Below are 19,470 nucleotides of genomic sequence, written 5' to 3'. Positions count from 1 at the left end.
CAGATGAACTGCCAACATCTCAGATTCTGTGAAGTGAAAAGGATTTGTAAAGTGAACACAGAAAACACCAGGTGCAAAACTGTGCAGAAATACCACAGGCTGTTTTTTTGATGGAGTCTGGGAGGAAAATGCCTGCCTACCTCCTGCAAGCCTTCATTTCTTTAAACGGAACAAAATTTGTTCACCTGTTGTTGGAACAAGAATCTGACTGTTAAAGATGCTGAGGGCTCAAAAATTCACTTCTTCCTTCTCTTGAGGAAGAAACTTCAACTTTCAAATAATGACACTTCTTTAGCTGCAAACATTACAGTAAAAAAACCTCAGTGAGTGCTCAGTCACCTTGATCACAGGCTGAGCTGAACCCATCTTTTACACTGCAGAAATGCAGCTGCTCCATTGGAAGAGAATGAAAGTATTGTAAGATGTGGAATGGTAATTCCCACTAAAAACATGCTGAAAAATATTATAACACAACCAAAGATGTTGCCATATGGCTCATTTGTATAGCTTGATGAGGAGGAAAAAAAAAAGCAAAGGAAGCACAGCCATGGAATGGTCTGTAGAGCTCTCTTGGCCTTTTTGACTTTTGTACTGTAAGGAGGGATATACTTAACCCTCTCAGCGTATCCAGACAGAGTGGAAGGACACCCATGACCCCAAAACAGCAGGGAGTCACTGCCTGTTGCGCCAGCCCTGCCTCAAAATTTTCAGAGAACTCTCTGGGTCCCTCTGAGTGGCAGCACCACCACTTGGTGACCAGGCACTGCTCCCACTCTTGCATCACTGTGCACACACTGAGTGTGCAGCCAGCTCAAAGACCAACATCTCTAACAGATTTGGCACTGATGTCAAACCTTTGGGTACCTCACTAGGGACTCCCCACCAGCTGATGTGCTGATGATCCCCAAACTCAAGGACTGGTTTTCAAACACACCCACAATCCCTTCACCTGGTGACACAGGTCACCTCACTCACGGCACTAAGAACACATCTGCCCCGCCTGAGTGAGAGGCCCCAGGCACTCCCTACACAACTCTGCCACCCTTTTCAGCCAAAGCACCTTTTCTCTGGCCAGGGCCTCTGCTGTTCCAGGAACAGGTGCTGCCACACAACTGCTGAAGATCACCAGCCCTGAGGGCACATGGGCTGAACACAGCAGACTGCCTGGTCCCTGCCCTGCTCACAGTGCTCTGGAAGCTCTGCTCTTGGCCAGACTACTACACAGACCTAGCCCAAGCAGCAGCTGACCAAGTGCTTGACTGTCCCCAAGTAGGGGTCAGAACAAAAACTCCAACCTCCTTTTAGTCAAGTACACCTGACAAAGCTCAGAACAACCTGCTCCAAGTCCAGGTATCCTGCAGCTATCTCACCCTGACAGCAGCCAGCACTCCAGGTCATAAGACAGGTACCGAAAATCCCCTGACAACCCCAGATAGGCCCCAAATATTGAGAAGCAGAGGCCAAAACCTGCTGCTACAGCCATTGCTTCTGCTGGCTGTGCTCTGATCCCTCTGAAAGAACCCAGGCAACCTTTAGGGCTAGAAAGATGGGGAAGAGTCTGGAGGGGAAGGGTCTGAGGGCACTTGGCTCGTTCAGCTGGAGCAGAGGAGACTGAGGGGAGGCTCCTCGGGGGCTGCAGCTCCTCCCGAGGGGAGGCGGAGGGGCAGGGGCTGAGCTCTGCTCTGGGACAGGGACAGGAGCCCAGCAAGGGCTGGAGCTGTGCCAGGTCTTGGGATGGAGCTCAGGGAAAGGTTCTTCACCCCGAGGGTGCTGGGCACTGCCCAGGCTCCCCAGGGAATGGTCCCAGCCCCGAGGCTGCCAGAGCTGCAGGGGCGTTTGGACACCGCTCTCAGGGATGCTCAGGGTGGGTTGTTGGGGTGTCTGTGCAGGGACAGGGACTGGACTGATCCTTGTGGGTCCCTTCCAGCCCAGGTTAGTACAGGATTCTCTGATTTAGGTTAACTGTATTCCTATACCTCTGAGAGGACTCAGTTACTACCTCCAAGGCAGTTTATGTGGCCATGTTTATGACAAAGTGGTAAGTGGAGCTGGCAAAGCTGGTGTTCACATTTTCAGTATTTGGGCAATTTGTCTGCAAATCATTTGCACTTCTCATTAAGTTAACCATTGCCACAAGGCATTCTTGAATGCACGTTTAAAGAAATCACATACCATCAAATGTGATTAAAGAGCCAGGAAAAAAACCCCAGAGGTAATGATGCATTCCAATTCCACAGTTAACAGCAAAACTGCATAAACAATTTCGTGGGTGTTTTGTATGTAAAAGGAAACTATTTTAGCCAAAGAGAATGCTTAAGTATTTTCCACAAACAAGAACACTTCAGAATTGTGTTTCTAGACTGAGTTCACTGCACTAGTGATATGAGTGGTTGCCCTGTGACGTGAACTTGAGCTACCCATCTACCTGCAGCACCTGACAGCTGGGCAATAAAATCCTCCTCCCCTTTCTGCTTGAAAAGCTCACATGGACAAGGACATTAATTTCTTTTTTAGCAGCAAAATTTCTGAGAGTGAGTCTTCTGGAGAAGACATGAAAATAAAAAGGCAGGGAAAGAGTAAAACTTTACATCCATTCCTGAAGAATTACAACTATCTTAAAGTAACTTCTTTTGATCCTGTAAGCAACATGTCCCAGGCACACACCTGCAGAGGGATACACCACAACAGCATGTTTGAGGTGAACCCCAAATTCCTGTATACAACCTCAACAAGTTATCCCAAAATGTCCTTTCTGCTCCACAATTGCCAGCAGCAGCGGAGAGATCCCTTTGCCTGGACAGCTGCTGATCACAGTTTGACTTTAGCGAGTTCCATCAGAACTCACACTGACACAAGGAAATGCAGAGAGTGCAGAGGAAGCCCAGGTACATACAGAACCTTTGGAACAGCGTGAAGGATCACATCCTACACTTCCTAGAGTTGGAAGTCATGGGTACCAGAGAGAATACTCCCTGCTCAGGCAGTACAGAGGGTGTGAGGGAAGGGACAGGAACTCCCAGGAAGTTGGATGCCTCCTTTACAAAATCAATCACTGTTAGAAAGAAGGAACCCTCACAGAGTGAGGTGTGCACAGCAACCTGCCACCAGAAACTCAGAGCAGGGATATGGTGTCAGGAGCAAGAAATAGATCCCATGTAAGTCTGAGACCATGAACGCATGGGGAAAAAGGTTCACAGAATCCTAGAACAGAACCTCAGAATATTCTGAGTTGGACTGATGGTTCTTGTGGGGCTCTTCCAACTCCCGTCCCTGCACAGACAGCCCAGCAATCCCACCCTGAGCATCCCTGAGAGCGCTGTCCAAACGCTCCTGCAGCTCTGGCAGCCTCGGGGCTGGGACCATTCCCTGGGGAGCCTGGGCAGTGCCCAGCACCCTCGGGGGGAAGAACCTTTCCCTAATATCCAGTTTAAATTCCCCCAACACAGCTTTGTGGTAGTTTTGCTGAATTCTTTTCCCTTGCACTCTGAAGACAGTTACATACAATATCACAGGCAGGAGCACCCCACAGCTCACACAAATATTCCAAAAAGCAGGAGTATTACTTTTAATATTACCATGTGCTGCCATTACACATGAGTGTAATAGTTTCTTGTTTTAAATAATTCCACAAAAAAAGTAGTTTAACTCAACCTTTTCAGAGCTTTAGGACAGTTGAGTCTGAAAGTACCAATACTTCAGCAGAGTAAGGGGAAAACAGAGAAACTAAAACACATGTGACTGACTAACTTTCAGCTTCGGTATTTGATCCAGAAGGACTAACAACCTGTGCACAGCTGCATGGACAGCAGGCTAAAGATGACCAGGCTCTCATGGAAAATTTAGTGCTATTGAGAAGAAGCATCTGTGCTGTGCAGTCAGATATCCTGACACAACGAGCCATCACATCTGCACTGCAAGAAATTGAGCGAGCCCAGAGGCCTGGACTCCTGCATTAACAGATACTGAAGGAGAGTTCTTTTTAAAAACTCACCTGTTAGAGGAGTCCAGCCCAGCACAATGGCTGGAAGCCAGATCCCAGAACCTGGATGTCTTGGCAAAGTCAAACACTCACCATGCAAAATACAGCACACAACAGATTTCTTCTGTTGGATCATATCCAGCATGAAGCTGCTCCAAGGAAGTGGACATTTAACATCATACACATCCCTGGAGAGGAAATCAGTGCAGAGTACAAGTCTGGTCCTGCTGTCTGCAGACAGTGCTGCAGGGATACTGTCTGATCAGAGGAGGCCAAGAGGACCAACCCCAGACTTCTTGCCCTCAGCCTCATGAGCCAGAGCCACAGGAAGAGAGGATTCATTGATGGAATCAGGTCAATGGCTACTCACAGACCTCAGCAATCACCATGACAGGCCAGGAGATGCACCGGTGAAAAGTTACACTGCAGGCTGGATACTGTGTCATACTACATTGGGAAGTGAGAATCAGCCTTCCAATATTCTGCTAAGGTTCAAAGCCCCAAGGCGTGGCTAATCCAATTAAGATCTGACAGAACAGTGAATTTTCTTAATTTTCATAAGAGAATTATAGAACTCATTCCAAAGAATTCTATATTTCTCTTATGAAAGTTGCCATAAACACAAGTACAGTGAGCAGCATAGCAACAATCCAGTATCTGCCTGCTGACCCCCAGTACTGATTCACTCATCACAAGTCAAGCAAAGCCATGTCTGGAAGTGCTGAGGAATGCACTACAACAACATTTGGGAATACAAAGCCCAGTACTCTATTCCTCCAGTATGATCAAGAGGAGCCCTGCATCTTTCTAATGCTCACCTACTGTGCACAAGTTTCTCAATATAGGTACTGAAAAAATAAATAAATTTAAAAACCCAAAAACAAACAGAAAAGGAAGCCGTCACACCTCAAACAATAAACCAGACACACTGCCATACCTTTATCAATAGTTATAACCCATATGTACACAAACCCAAAAGCTCCTGGTAAGGAATGTGAACTGACACCATGGTTTGCTGTTACTTTCACCTCCCTGTAATGCTCATTGGTACTGAGATAAAGAGTAAGCAGTCTAGAAGCTTCAAGGAGTTTCTCTACATTTTATAACCACAACCTAACACATGGAACACAGATTATTCAATACTCTGCTGCATTTGAAGCAAAATGCAACAACATATGTAATGATCATAATAAAATACTTTGCTCCAAGAAACCCAAACTTTGCTTTCAAATCAATTCTTGAATCCCAGTAATCAGTCTCCAGCTTATGCCAGTTCAGTAAGCCATGAAAAGATGCATTCCAGGCAGAATTTCATTAACAGACAATAAACTGAGAAGAAACGTATGTATCATTCAATGGCATAGAAAAAGCAAGCATTATCAACTAAATGTTGATTTTATCTCTGCAACACAAACAATAAAGGGAACTTCAAAGACAAAGTACTCTGATTATTAAAACTTTATGGGGGCACCAAAAGCTATGACTTCACTGGAAAGAACTAAGCTGATCCAAAATGTCTAATTCCAATAAAAGTAAAAGGTTCCCTCCCTCCTGCCCAGGCCACTCAACCCGTTCTATCTCACATGCCAATATTATGACTTATCTGACCAGAAACCAAGGTCAGGGAGCTGAACAGGTTTTCCTGCAGCTCCAGTTGCCTGCTGTCTGCCACGTGGTCAGAGAAATTCAAGCGGAGGCACAAGGAAAGCAGAACTGTGCCACAGGATTTTTCTGTTCAGTGCTGCACAGCCACCTATTTAACAGTCTGAGAACACAGAATAATATGAACATCAAGGGACAGAAACAAAAGCAAAAGGAAGAAAAAATGCTCAGAAGGAGCCAGTTCTTTGATATTCCAGAACTATCAGTAAGCATGGAGATGATTGGTAAAATGAAAAAATTAGTAGCAACAAAATTCAATGGCATGACCACAGCAGCCACACAGAATCCAGCACCTGCAAACACTTAGAGAAAAGCCAGTGTTCTGTCCACAGGCACTCAAGGACTCTCTGCAACAATTACAGCAATTTCACTTTTGATTCTTGAGGGTAAGAACAACCTTGAGCACACAAGTGTATGTTTTGGACATTGAACTACCCAGCACTGTCAAGTTTCAAGTTAAAGTTAACCAGATTTTATCAGAGGGCTTGATGCTACAGTAACAGTGTGAAGCAGGCTCTCAACTTCACGCACTGATGAGTCTCTTGTTTCCCACTGAAAATATCCTTCCCTCCCACACTGTGCTTATTTTACAGGCTAAGGTGTGGGTCAGCTATGACTTGCTATCATTAAGCAAGGGGTCTGATTCCTTGCAAAACCAACCCTCAGAGTAAGCTTCAACTTCTAAGTGCTGCAAAGCACACAACGTCTGGGAAGAACACACACCGACCAAAACATCCAAAGAAATCAGTATTTATGTAACTACTTTATCATGACTGAACATATGTATCCCTTAAGTACAGATATAGACACACAGACATGATGAGATACTTCACCTGTAAGATATCAGGGAAGCCAGACATGGAAACCAGAGAGGCTACTTGGAAGGGAAATTCTGAAGTTTTTAATTATTCATTTCTCATGGGTATTATCAAGCAAATAAAGTACTAAAAGATGATGCACAAAGAGTTCTCATGCATTTCAGCAGCTCCCATGCAGCTTTTACAGACTGGGGAGCAGTCTCAGGCCGGATCCGTTACTGATTAGATAACAATCAGTATCGCTGGATTCTGAAATACAACACTGAGCATGCACAGCAGGGAGCTCCACGAGCAGTGAGCTGAAGGCTGGAAACAAACACCAGTGCACAGCTAGTTAACAACACTTTTTTTTCCCCTCCAGAAACAACCAAATGCTCTCACTGAATCCAAGATTCTGCAAATTCTTAACAAGAATAACCAATACCTGTAAATGAAGTATTTTAACAGTGCAAGGATTAAAACCTCCTGCAACTAAACAGATATGGAAGCAGTTGCTCTGTCAGCTTTTGTTATGCTTCAAGGAACCATTAAGTTTCACAAGTCAGAACAATTCATTCCTCTCATATTTTAAAGCTACTACTACCATTCCTATTTAAGGAACTTACAAGTTAAATTCCACAACAGTGATAAGACCTACCGCCACTTCAGAACCTGAGCACACCTTTATTTTAGTGATCAAAATCAGAACAAAAGGTTTGTTTGTATATTCAGAGTTCAGGTGGAGTCAAAAACACTCAGACTGTAGGAAGAATAAATCAGCTGGGTACCTAATCTAAATCAGTTTTAGACCTGTCTCTTAATGTCCAAATTTGAGAACTGTACTTCTTGGAATTCTTAGTCATACACACAATACTCCTTAAATTAGCCTTGAGCATTCCATCCTCCTAATACCCAATCCTGGCATTCCTGGAGTTCCAAGTAAACTTGTCAATAGTCTGATTACATACACACAAATATTTAGTATTTCTACATTAAGTTGTATTCAACCAAGTATTTGCTCGAGCAGTCTAGAACAAGGTGACAATTCCTGAAATACTAAATCATACCTGCAACTTTGTCCCGAATAAGTTTTGCAGATTCCACTTCGCCGATGCTGCTGAACAGACTCCGTAATTCATCCTGTGTCATGTTCTGAGGGAGGTAGTTCACAATTAAATTTGTCCTACCAATATCATCCCTGCAATCTTCAGCCATGTGATCTTCATAACCATTGGACATTTTACAATATATCTGCAAAATGAAAAAATCCTGAGTGAGGTTTAGATCTTCACATTTCCAGAAACCAAACTTCCTCCACCTGAAATAAGTTTGAATGTTTGTTTAAAAAACCGAGAACAAGCCACTGCTTCAGCAATGCATTTTTTTAACTCAGAAAACAAAACACTTTTTGTAGAAAATTCCAGGACACTTCATTCTTTCAAATGCACAAATATGACATTTTATGGAACTATGTACCATTAAAGACCTCCTCGGGATTTCTATTTTTTTTACATTAATTAACAGCATTAAGATAGATTTTGAAGACATTCCTGTAAACACCAAAGTATTCCCAACAGCCAAGGTAAAAAATCAGGTATCCCATGTCCAGGTACTTGACCAGCCACAACCCAACTGCCACCTCAACCTGAATTCCAACGTTAAGCCCAGAACACTTTCAGACAGGGAGACAAGAAACAGCAAGATCTGAACCAGTTCAGTGTTTCAACTGGGGATTAGTAATTTTCGGAATGTTTTCCCCTGGAAATGTTGTCGATTCTGCACCTCAAGGCCTGCTGCTGTTTAATGCTGCCCTTGGTGCTTAACTGTGTGTATGAAACAGGGTAAGTGCTGCACACTGACTTGAGGGCATATCAAGTGGAAGAGTTTCGATTTTTGCAGCTTTTTGAAGAAAGCCTTGAGAAAACATCCAGAATTCCAATCACAGGAAGATACTCTCTGCCTCAATCCACCATCAGGGACTGAATCCTGCTCATGGCTTGCCAGAATCTTGGTTTTTCAAGCACTTAACTAGTTTGAAATGGTTAAAATCAGGATATCTATACCCCATTTCTGCAACAGGATCTAAATATCTGGATCTGCTAAAGGATAAGCCTTTCCAGGGACTGCAGAACTACTGACAGCCAGAAGCTGAATAATAGAAGTCAGAAACAGCAACCAGAAATCCTCAGTCTAGAAAGGGAATGCTCCCTGCATGAAGGGACTTCCAGGCCCTTCACCAGCAGCTCCTCTTAATTCATGCCTGACAGTGAAAGTTAAATTTTTAAACAAATACCTGAGCATATCATTATAGAGTAAACCATGAAAAGACTTATGTTAAATTTGAGATTTAACACAGTAAGGATTTGACTTGAATCTTTATCTTTTCAATGTGTTGAAGCATTAAGAGCTGGCAGCTCTTGCTCCCCTTCACCCACAGATCAGGTTCTACCCTCATTTCTGTGTTTCAAATGTCCACACAAACCCATTCCAGCACCCCTCTGCCCATGGGATAACCAATCTGTACTGTGAAAGCAATGGAAAACCACACGGGGAAGCCCTTTTTGTTGTGTCAGCAGTTTTAATCTGCTTTCCTTGCGGCAAGATAAGCACCAGTTAATGCCACAGGATAGGAGAATAGGGGGAGGCACTGAAAAGCTGGAAGCAGGGGAAGAGGCTCCCCTCAGCAGACAATTTTTAAGCTGCCAAGTCATCTCAGTTGTACTGCAAATTCTGTCATTAAATACACACTCCTTCCTGGCTCTGTCAGAACTTGCTAAGCACAATCTCAGAGAAGTTTCCTGTTCTGGTAAACAACACTCAAACAGCTGAACCATCTCTGGTCACCATGTCTAAGTTATAAAACCAGGTAACACACATTTTCAGAATTATTTGAATAGAAGGCAACTTTGCTTGCCTGTGCCCTCTACAAAATTCAAGCCTTACAAGCAGAACACACCAATATATTGATGAGTGCAAGCTGTATGGCACAAATAGAATATTTAAGCAAAGGAAAAAACTTTGAGATTTTTCCACCTTTAAGAGGAAAAGGTTAAAATTTCCTCCATTTTAACCAAATTTGCCCCTTATTGACATTTACTTATGATATAAATCCTTCCTGCTGAGATTAAGAAATTGCTATATATTGTAATGATTTCAAGAACAGACACTTAAAAGATTGGGGGGTTGGGCTTAATTTTCCAGGGTGTATCTGCTGCCTGAAAAGGAAGCACCACAGTCAGATACCAAGAAGAAAAACCTTCCCAGCACACCATGATGGCAAGCTACCACACTCATATTTGGCATAAAGCAGAATTGACAAGAGTTTGGCAAGTAGCTACTAACTTTCCATTACTGTCCCACATCCTCTAACCTGCCTGCAATACTCACAGTCTGCATCTCCCAGGATACTCTAGCAGTGTCTGGGCAGTGCTGATTCAGAGCCATTAGAAGGTGGGAAGGAAGCTTCCACCTGCTTTTCTTCAGGCTTTCAGAAAGCCAACATAGGAAGCCCTGGCATACAGGCCTAGCAAACATTTCCATGGGATACCAGGAACAAAACATGCAGGAGCAATAAAGGCAGAATGCAGAGCTAAAGGAGCAGAGCACTGAGAGGGAAGATGCTTCTTTCTTCCTAATCTCATTCTGAGCACTTACACAATCTGCTGCAGGACTAACACTGTCCAGCCAGCCTGGAAGTTAGTGGGAAACCACTTCCTCTGCTGGTGAGGTGTTAAGGAAACTTCCCCATTTGACTGGCACTGCCCCAGACTGGCACTGCCAGGAAGAAAGTCCCTTTGCAGTGGTGGCTCCAGTGACCACACAGACCCCGTGTGACTCCCCACACACCCCACACTCTCAATCAGACCAGCTCCTCTCACCGGCTCAGCCCCATGGTTCCCATAGCACAGTCCCAGACTCCGGTTCCTTTGTGGTGCAGTGACACAAAACAGCTCGAGCTGGAGCCCCTGGGGAGGGACCCCAGACAAAGCCCCCCTGGGCTGTGCCCCCCACAGTCTGAGCCCATCCTGATACTGATGCTTAATCCAGGATCTTCTCAATGTGTCAGCAGAGGCTTAGGCTGGATATTAGGAAAGGTTCTGGAAGAGGCTCCCCAGGCCCACGTCACAGCCCCAAGTCTGTCAGAGTTGAAGAACTCCCTCCCAAAACAACCAGCAGCTCACACTGCCGCTGCCTACCTGCACCAGGTGTATTCCTCAACAAACTAACAGTTCTCATGCCAGCAAAGTTAAAAAGAGCCCCTGAAGAAATGTAACCTCTACCTACTGCAAGGATGTATAAAAAGAAAAGGAGAGATAAGATATGATGGGTGAAACCAGCAATGCTACACTGGACAACAAATTTTTATTCTGCTATCACTGCAATATGCTGAGGGATATCCTGATCTTTCTTTACCAAAGAGATAACAATCCATTTCTATCAGTAAATATTTCAGATTTGAGGGCAAGGCCTAGACACTAATTTGTGTCTGTAATCTAGAACTTCATTTATTGACATTTGTCAATCCACAATTATATTAATCAAAAGACTGAATGCATTTCTATTCCCAGTGGAGAGGTCAATGATGGCAAGAAGGCCCAACAGCCCCATTTGGGAAGGCTGACTGAAAAGAGATTGGTAGTTTGCAACCTTTCCAAAACAGGCTTTCATTTTTATGTCCCAAAAAGCTAAAACTTTAAGATTAGGTTCCACTGCACTGCACTTCCTAAAACGACTTTTTTTTTTTTTTTTTAAATAACCAAGTGCTGCAGAAGCTTGTTTGAAAAGGCAGCAGCCACCGTCTTCCTTGGGTAAAATGTCCTAGAACTTACAATACCAAGGGTGCACAGAGCAACAACAGGAACTGTATTTGCTGTGTCCAAATCTTCCACTAATTCTGGTGAAGCCCAACACTTCACCACCTGTGCCAATGACTGTTCAGGCACCCTCAGCCAGGCCAGCACTCCCAGGACTGGACTGAAAAGCTCTCATGCACTGACCATGACAATCACCATCTCATAAAAGCGCACCAGATCCCACAGGTTTAATGGCTCTGGCAGCAGACCAATAAAAGTTTTTTTTCTTTTCCCAATGACACTCTGTATCTCTATACAGAATTCTAGGAATCACTGCTATTAATTATTTCTTAGCACTGCAAGGTGTTTGCTAAGAAGAAAAACCTGTATGGATCTGTGGAGATGACGTGAAGCGAGAACACTGGCAAGAACTGTCTGTCTTCAACATCAGACAAGAAGTTTTGCCTACCTTCACCTTGTTCACAGGACTAAAAAGGCACCAGACCAATACTGGGGTCACAAATTAGCATGTAGACACCTAAACAGATGCTCACAGAATCCCAGGATACTTGGGCTGGAAGGAACCTTAGAGATCATTTCATTCCACTCCCTGCCAAGGGCACGGATACCTAAACACTGTCCCAGGTTGCTCCAAGCCCCAGTGTCCCACCTGACCTTGGACACTGCCAGGGATCCAGGGGCAGCCACAGCTGCTCTGGGCACCCTGTGCCAGGGCCTCAACACCCTCACAGCCAACAATTCCTGCCCAATCTCCCATCCAGCCCTGCCCTCTGGCACTGGGAGCCATTCCCTGTGTCCTGTCCCTCCAGCCCTTGTCCCCAGTCCCTCTGCAGCTCTCCTGGAGCCCCTTCAGGCCCTGCAAGGGGCTTTGAGCTCTCCCTGGAGCCTTCTCCTCTCCAGGTGAGCACCCCCAGCTCTCCCAGCCTGTCCCCAGAGCACAGGGGCTCCAGCCCTTGGAGCATCTCCATGGTCTCCTCTGGTCTCACTCCAAGAGGTCCATGTCTTTCTTGTGCTGCGGTCCCCAGAGATGGAGGCAGCTCCTCAGGTGGGATGGATGGTAGATCCGCTAATGCAGAGGATGGAAATTCTTCCTGGAACAACAAGCTCTGTGGCACAGAGCTCGTAGCACCTTGACTGGCACTGGCAATGAGCCACAGTGAGTGCAACATGGTGTTTAAACCACAGCAGACCTGAGGCTGCTCACCCAGCCACTCACCCAAAACCTCCATCTTTCTTTGCAATGAAATGCAAGTCAACATCACCCAGAACACTCTATACAGGAAGAGCTACAGTGGACAGTGCCTGACAACTGACAGTCCCTGAACTGGTGAAATCTCCCTGTTGGTGCTGCCAGTGGCAAATGAACAGGAACTCTGTAACCAGTGATGCTGCAGAGTTCTGCCTATGAGCTGTTTCATCAGGCTGCACTTCAGTCTCATAGGTTTACTCTTGAGCTCGGCCTATGTATTTAAGGATATAAATGGGGTGCTTCAAGTAGAACCTCAAGGCTATTAGAGCCCTTCTGCTTCTCTAGCACAGATATTTGTTGACATGCCAGAGTCGTGGCTGACTAAGAAGCAACAGCCTTTCTGAGCTGTTTATTGGAGACCACACCTGAAAAAAGAACAAAAAGGACACTACCACATTCAGGCAAGTGCCAGAACAATCCAGAAGGCAGGTGCGGAGGTGCTGAGATGTCCAGGCTGGAACACATGTCAAAACCAATGCCACACATGTAGAAGGGCCTGAAAAGATGCCATGAATTTAAACTGCTTTTGGAAAACAGTTTTCAAGAACTATTCAACACACTGTTGTCATGCAAAAACTTGCTTTGTAGGTAGCTGTCATGCCAGGATTGAGAAGCAAGAGCTTAATCACAACAGAGAAGGATAGACATTGGGGGAAGTAAAAGCAACAAACTTTCTTCTCTGAAATCACTGTAAAGAACAGAACAGGTTTCACCTGAATAGCCACTCCAGCAGAAAACCCTCCCCTAGGCCAACCTGCCTCCCAAGAAAAAGGAAAGTTTCCTAGCGCTCCACAGTCAGAACACATCTCTCTCAATTACTTAATCCAGACTTCTCTTCATCACAAAGTCTTTCTCCATAATGTAGAAGAAAACACATTTTATTCTTTATATAAACTCTTTTCATGTCCCCAACAGCTCTCCATATTACACCCCAAGGGCACACAGCTCTCCATGAACACAGAGACAGACCACAGGACAAGGACAGCGCAGCACAAGTGCTGGTGTTTGAGTCACTGTATATTCATGCACTAGTCCTTCAAATTCCCGTTAGATCTTGACCAAACATCAAAAACCATTTGGGGGAAGGGAGAAATCACAAAATCCAGATTGCCTCTTAAATTCAAGAACAGCCCTTAGACAGTGTATGAGGGAAAACAGCATGAAGTTGAGAACTGAAGGTCATCCCAGCGTGTGCAGGTCACGCACTTCACTGCCTCAACTCAGATCCAAGCATCAAGTCTTCCAACAGATTAAAGCTGTACATTTGGGAGGGCAGAGGGTAATGCTTTTCTTATGAATAAAACCAAATCAGGTATGAGGGAGTGTGCCTGGTTCTGAGAGGTGACTGATGCTCTTTCCGAAAGTCTGTGACCACAATCCAAGAGCCTTGGTCTCATCTGTCCTTGCTAAGGATGAGTGGCAGCTGTGTTTCATGAGTATGAATCCTAAACTCTGCTGGAAAAGCCACCTTCCTGAAGTGTGACCATGATGATTGGATATACATGGAAATTTAAAGACAGAAAGTGAATCGTCACAGATTCTTTCCCCAAACTAGTTACCCTAGTTCTCATTCTACTGTCCCAAAGCAATTAGGTCAATATTCTCTGGCTTATCTGAACTCTCTCTGCAGCCACAATATTTTAAATCAGTAAACAAGAAAACTTCAAATTCAATATTCAGCTTGATTCAATTGGCATTTTAACTCTCCTCTCTCCCCAAAAAATGAAACTAACTCGGTGCTGACACATGCTATTGGAAGTCACTAAAAAAAAAGTTTGTTTTTAGACAGGAAGATTCTTTTACCCTTAAACTCAGAATGTTGTCACAGATGCTGTACATATATGATCCTTCCACAATGATATGTAAATTCTGTTTGTAAATTTGGCAACCAAGCAAACCCTTTCTACTTGCCAGCCCTTTGGGTTTTCCAGAGGTAACAGATCTCATCTCTTTGATTCTTTTCCCCTTTGCACACCTGAAACAAGGACACTAACCTTGTTCTCCTCAGCTCGACTGCACCTAAGATTCCAACGTTACTGCCAATAAAAACAGCTCAGCTCCAAAAGTGGCCATTACTAAAATCTGATGGTGCACTTCCACAAATTCTATTGCCATATGCTTAATCACTGATTTCAGTACAACATAATTTAAGCTTTTATTTGATTATTATATTGTTTTATAAACACTAAGTATAAATTTAGTTTTAAGCATATCTTTGGTCTAGCAAATCTCAACTGTCATAATTTTAATATTTCAGCAAAGGAGTTTTAGATGTTCCTTGGCAATCCGATTTGTCTGGAAGGGTTTTAACTGCTTCCCTTAGCTGCATTTATATTCACGTCCATATAATAATATCATCAAGGTGTTTTTGTCAATGCTTATATTGCCATTCAGAGACAAAAGCATTTGAGGCCAAAAAAATATAAGCTGCATTCTTCAGAGCAATGACCTTACTTTACCAGTCTGATGAACTATACTCAGTTCCAAGGAACAAAATTAATCACCATTGGGATGCTGTGAGAAATCAGATACAGGCTGGCCACAATAACCATCTGCTGCTGGTCCAACAGACGGCAGCGATCGAGGCCACTTTCAGCTCAAGCTGTAGGAACAAGAGCAATCACAAACCTGTGGCTGAGACACTGAATTTCTGCTGCCAGATCCAGATTTCACCATCTTCCCAGGTTAACAGCCAGCCCTGACAGATAGAAGACACCAGGCTCTGTTCAGAATTTCACATCCACACCCTCAAAGCAGCACAAAATACTCCTCAGCACCATGGAGCTGCTGGAGCGAGTCCAGAGGAGGCACCAGAGCTGCTCCAAGGGCTGGAGCCCCTCTGCTCTGGGGACAGGCTGGGAGAGCTGGGGGTGCTCAGCTGGAGAGGAGAAGGCTCCAGGGAGAGCTCAGAGCCCCTGGCAGGGCCTGAAGGGGCTCCAGGAGAGCTGCAGAGGAGCTGGGGACAAGGGCTGGAGGGACAGGACACAGGGAATGGCTCCCAGTGCCAGAGGGCAGGGTTGGATGGGAGATTGGGCAGGAATTGTTGGCTGTGAGGGTGGGCAGGCCCTGGCACAGGGTGCCCAGAGCAGCTGTGGCTGCCCCTGGTTCCCTGGAAATGTCCAAGGCCAGGCTGGACCTTGGGGATTGGAACAACCTGGGATAGTGGAAGGTGTTCATGACTACAGCAGGCGGAGGAACAAGATGATCTCTAAGGTTCCTTCCAACTCCAGCCATTCCGGGATTCTGTGATTCCACAGCTCTTTGCCCCAGGTCAAAGATGCTGCCAGTTAACACCACCAAGTTCTTACTCAGGGAAGAGATAGTGAAGAACTTTACTTTGTGCAGCCTGGACTATCTCACCTTCTACACTGGTATTTTTAAAAAAGAGATAATTTAAAAAAAAATAATTTATTACCTTCTTTTTTCTAGACAGTGTCAGATTGTCCATAAATTGCCTTTGGCAATTTTTTCACCTATACAAAAGACATCTGGAGACATCTGTGCTTGTGAGGAAATGATTCCTTTCTGAGAGAGAAGGCAGGAGATAGGAAGAATTGGACAAAAGAACTAGAGATTCCAGACACTTTCTGACAACAGCTACTCCACACATTGATCCAACCCTGGATAACACTGACCCATCTTCAGATACTTTCACCTTGATGGAGCAGGAAGGCAAGTGAATAGCAGAAGGAAAAGACAACATCCAACTTCACCAGCACAAAACAACTAGCTGAAAATCCATCTCTGAGGACCTGATGAGACACAGTGGTTAGCTGCTGTGTTCCTACATGGAGGGCATGGAAGCAGTAGGAGACAGGAAAACTATACCTTTGTAGTACTATGCCACTGCTACTAATATTAAAAACAAAACAAAAAAAGCCAAAGGCAGCAAACCCACATACATGAAGAACATCTCTGCCTTCTTAGTACAGCTTATTTCCACCTATCCCTTCAGAAAAAAAAAAAAAAATTAAAATCTATTTTTGCATACATCACCTACATATAACAAGGTTGTGTAATCAAATGGATCATTTAGGCCAGCAGTATGAAGTTTGCAGGTGCCTGAGTATAGAACTGCACATCAGACACGAGAAGTGTCCTGATCATTTTCAGCTCTAGCCAAAATGTATCACCTCTCCTTTGCTGAACTCTGTCACTCTCCCTTCATGCTTAAATTGGCAGGACTTTCCTGCTGCTGCCTTCCAGGCTGCTTCTAAAGTATCTGCAAGTGCAGGAAGAACAGCTTCTCTAAACTTCTTCCAGTCTGAAAACATAGCAAGTTTGAGCTTTCTAAAGTTGGTGACTAAATGTCTACCAACTTCACAGGCAGCTTATTCACATGTGGTCAGAGTGACAGCCAATAACTTTGGGAATCAAATCAGAGAGCTCACAACAAATAAGCAAGAAACAAGACAGAGACCAAAGCTTCAGGAGAGAAAGTAGGCTGGTACAACAGCTGGAAGAAATGGATTCTGAAAATAAAATGGCATGTCTCAGGTAAAATGTCATGCCTCAAGACAAGGAGGGCTTTTTCCAGGGGAAGAAAAAAAAAAAAAAAAAAAAAAAAAAAAAAAAAGTGATAGAATATGCAAGAAACAGAAAGAAGAGTGCTTGAATTCAGAACATAGAATATATTTCACATTAAGTTCACGTTAGTACCAGACAATTTTCAACAAACATGGATAAGCTTCTACACACAACACTCACATTTCCATTCAGACTGTGCTTACTGCCCCTACTGATTTTGCAAACTTACTACTGCACAAGACAACTCCCTAAGGAGTTAATCTGGTCCTGCAAAACCACCCACAGCAGGGCAATAAACTAACTGTACAACACAATTAACAAACACACCATCTTAAGATGTTCCTGTTCATATTCCAGTCAGGCCTGGGGAGAGCCTACTGCAATCACAGCCGTAACTCTGGACCAATGAACGCCTTGAATCATGGAAACCACAGGAGCACCAAGATCATTATACACACAGTTACTCTGCTTCAGAACAAAAACCAGGACACTTACGGCAACATCCTGATAGCCTCAGGACTCTTGATTCTATTATTCATCATGCACACAAACATAACCCAGGACTCAACAGGAAGAAATCCCATCAACTCTACAGGTTTGATAAAGACTACAGAACACGTGCATCATCCTAGTTGTAATGGGGAATACACAAGTCACAGAACTGTTCACACAGTTCCAGAAAAAAAGTGGTTAAAACATAAGTACGTGGAAACAACTTGGAGAGGTGAGAGCCGAGCAATATGAGCTGCCAAGACCCAAAAATAAAGGAGTAAAATGAAAAAAAATGCAAAGACCTCAAAAAGTGATCAAATATAACAAGAGGTGTTAACAAAAGGAATTTATCCCTTCCCAACTCTTTCCTCTTTTGTCTTCCACAGGTGTCTCACTAAGTGATAACAGGATCCCAGCACAAGTCCTCATGCAACCGTGATTCCTTTCCCAGCAAGTCTCGAATACAACTCTGCGCCCAACAAACGCTCGTGCACCCCCAGCAGCGCAGAACCCAGCAGGAGCACTCGCCTCCTCACGGCATGCCCCTCATGCGCACTGCCGTGAACCGGCCCCTAGGACAGTCCCGCCTCTTCCAACCGCTAAAGCAGAGCTAACGCTCTATTTTGAATTGCTCCCAGAGCACAAACAGTGGCTGCTGCTTTAGCCATGGTTCCTGCAGCTCCAAGCACTCGCAACACCATCACCGGATCCGCTGCTAGCACTGAAGGCAATCGGCACCGACCGCGCCGGCATGGACCCTCGAGTACCGCCAGTCAACGAGGACGTGCCAGTCCTAACCAACGTGGGAGATTTAAAAGCTGCATCCGCACAGACACGGGAAAAATAAACATGAAATATGAGGCCATTAACCGGACGGAGAAAGGCCCTGCGAGGCGGCGCGGACCCGCGGCGCATCGCGGCACCGCGACCCGCGGCCTTCCCGCCGCGAGCGCGGCGGCCTCGGGACCCGCTCCCCGCCCGCGCCCCATCCGGCCCCTGCGGGCCCCGCAGGCCGCGGCCCCGCCGAGCGCCCGCCGCCCCAGGCCCGCGCTGCCCCGCGGCCCCTCCCCCCACAGGCCCGGGCTACCCCGCCAGGCCCAGGCCTCGGCCCGGCCGCCCGGGCCCCGTCGCCGGCTCTCCCTCCCGCGCCGGCGCCGCGGGTGCCGCCGGGGCTGTTCAGGCGAGGCCCGCGGCCCCGCGCGCGGCCTCACCTGCGGCGGCGGCGGCCGGGCCCGGGCAGCGGGAGGCGATCGGTCCGCAGCGCACAACGAGCCGCTCCAGCGCCACCGCCCCGCCCCCGCACCGCCCGCCGATACCCATTGGCTGCCGGGCGCACGTGCCCCGCGCGCCATTGGCTACTCCGCCCGCCCGTCAAGTGCCGGCCGGGGGCGGAGCCTGCCGCGCGCCGTGGGGGGAGGGGAGCGGGGCCGGGGGCCGCGGCCGGGGGCGCTTCAGAGGCTGGAGGGGCCTGGCCGCGTAACCAGAGCGATCCCCCCGGACAGCTCGGGCCTTCAGGAAGGCTCGGTGCGGCCCGGGTCCGGCTGATCCTGTGGAAAGGAGCCCGGAGGAGAACGTGCGTCCTGTGGCCAGCTGGGCTCTTGGAGAAGGAGAAACGCTAGTGGTGCCCTGTGCCAGGGAGCCTGGCTCGGGGGGGAGGATGGAGCACGGCAGCCCTGGGCCCGCCAGCTGCGGGCAGCGCTCCCGGTAGCCGAGCCTCTCCTCGCCTGAGGGCCAGTGTCAGCCGGAGCCCGGGCACAACCCAAGGAATGCTGGTGACTGGTTAAGAGATTAAATGCTTCCTGTATAAATGAGATGCAAATGATGATCTGTCAAAGAAACTGGTGGCCAGCGCTTCCCCGTGCTCTGAGAAATTCTGCAGCGCCCTGAAGGGACCAGCTGCCAAGAGTTTTCTGTCTTCCGTTTCTAGTTTACGTAGCCAAGGGCATCCCT

At 46.2% G+C, this 19,470-nt stretch overlaps 1 protein-coding gene across 2 annotated transcripts in view; it reads right to left on the bottom strand.

Annotated features, from left to right (window-relative positions):
- Nucleotides 1–18,808, bottom strand: part of ELAVL1 (ELAV like RNA binding protein 1) — a 41,561-nt gene extending 22,753 nt beyond the window's left edge. For both annotated transcript variants that reach the window (XM_040086515.1, XM_040086516.2), the window contains exons 1-2: nucleotides 18,732–18,808; nucleotides 7,506–7,689 (exon numbers count right to left, since the gene is read on the bottom strand). In XM_040086515.1, coding sequence (XP_039942449.1) covers nucleotides 7,506–7,677 — 172 coding nt within the window. In that variant the 5' untranslated portion in view covers nucleotides 7,678–7,689; nucleotides 18,732–18,808. The remainder of the gene's footprint in view (nucleotides 1–7,505; nucleotides 7,690–18,731) is intronic.
- Nucleotides 18,809–19,470: the final 662 nt, after the last annotated feature.

This window comes from Hirundo rustica, chromosome 26, assembly GCF_015227805.2.
Source record: "Hirundo rustica isolate bHirRus1 chromosome 26, bHirRus1.pri.v3, whole genome shotgun sequence".
Classification (NCBI taxonomy): Eukaryota; Metazoa; Chordata; class Aves; order Passeriformes; family Hirundinidae; genus Hirundo; species Hirundo rustica.
Note: the sequence above shows the minus strand (reverse complement) of the source record. Positions and strands in the feature narration are given on the sequence as shown.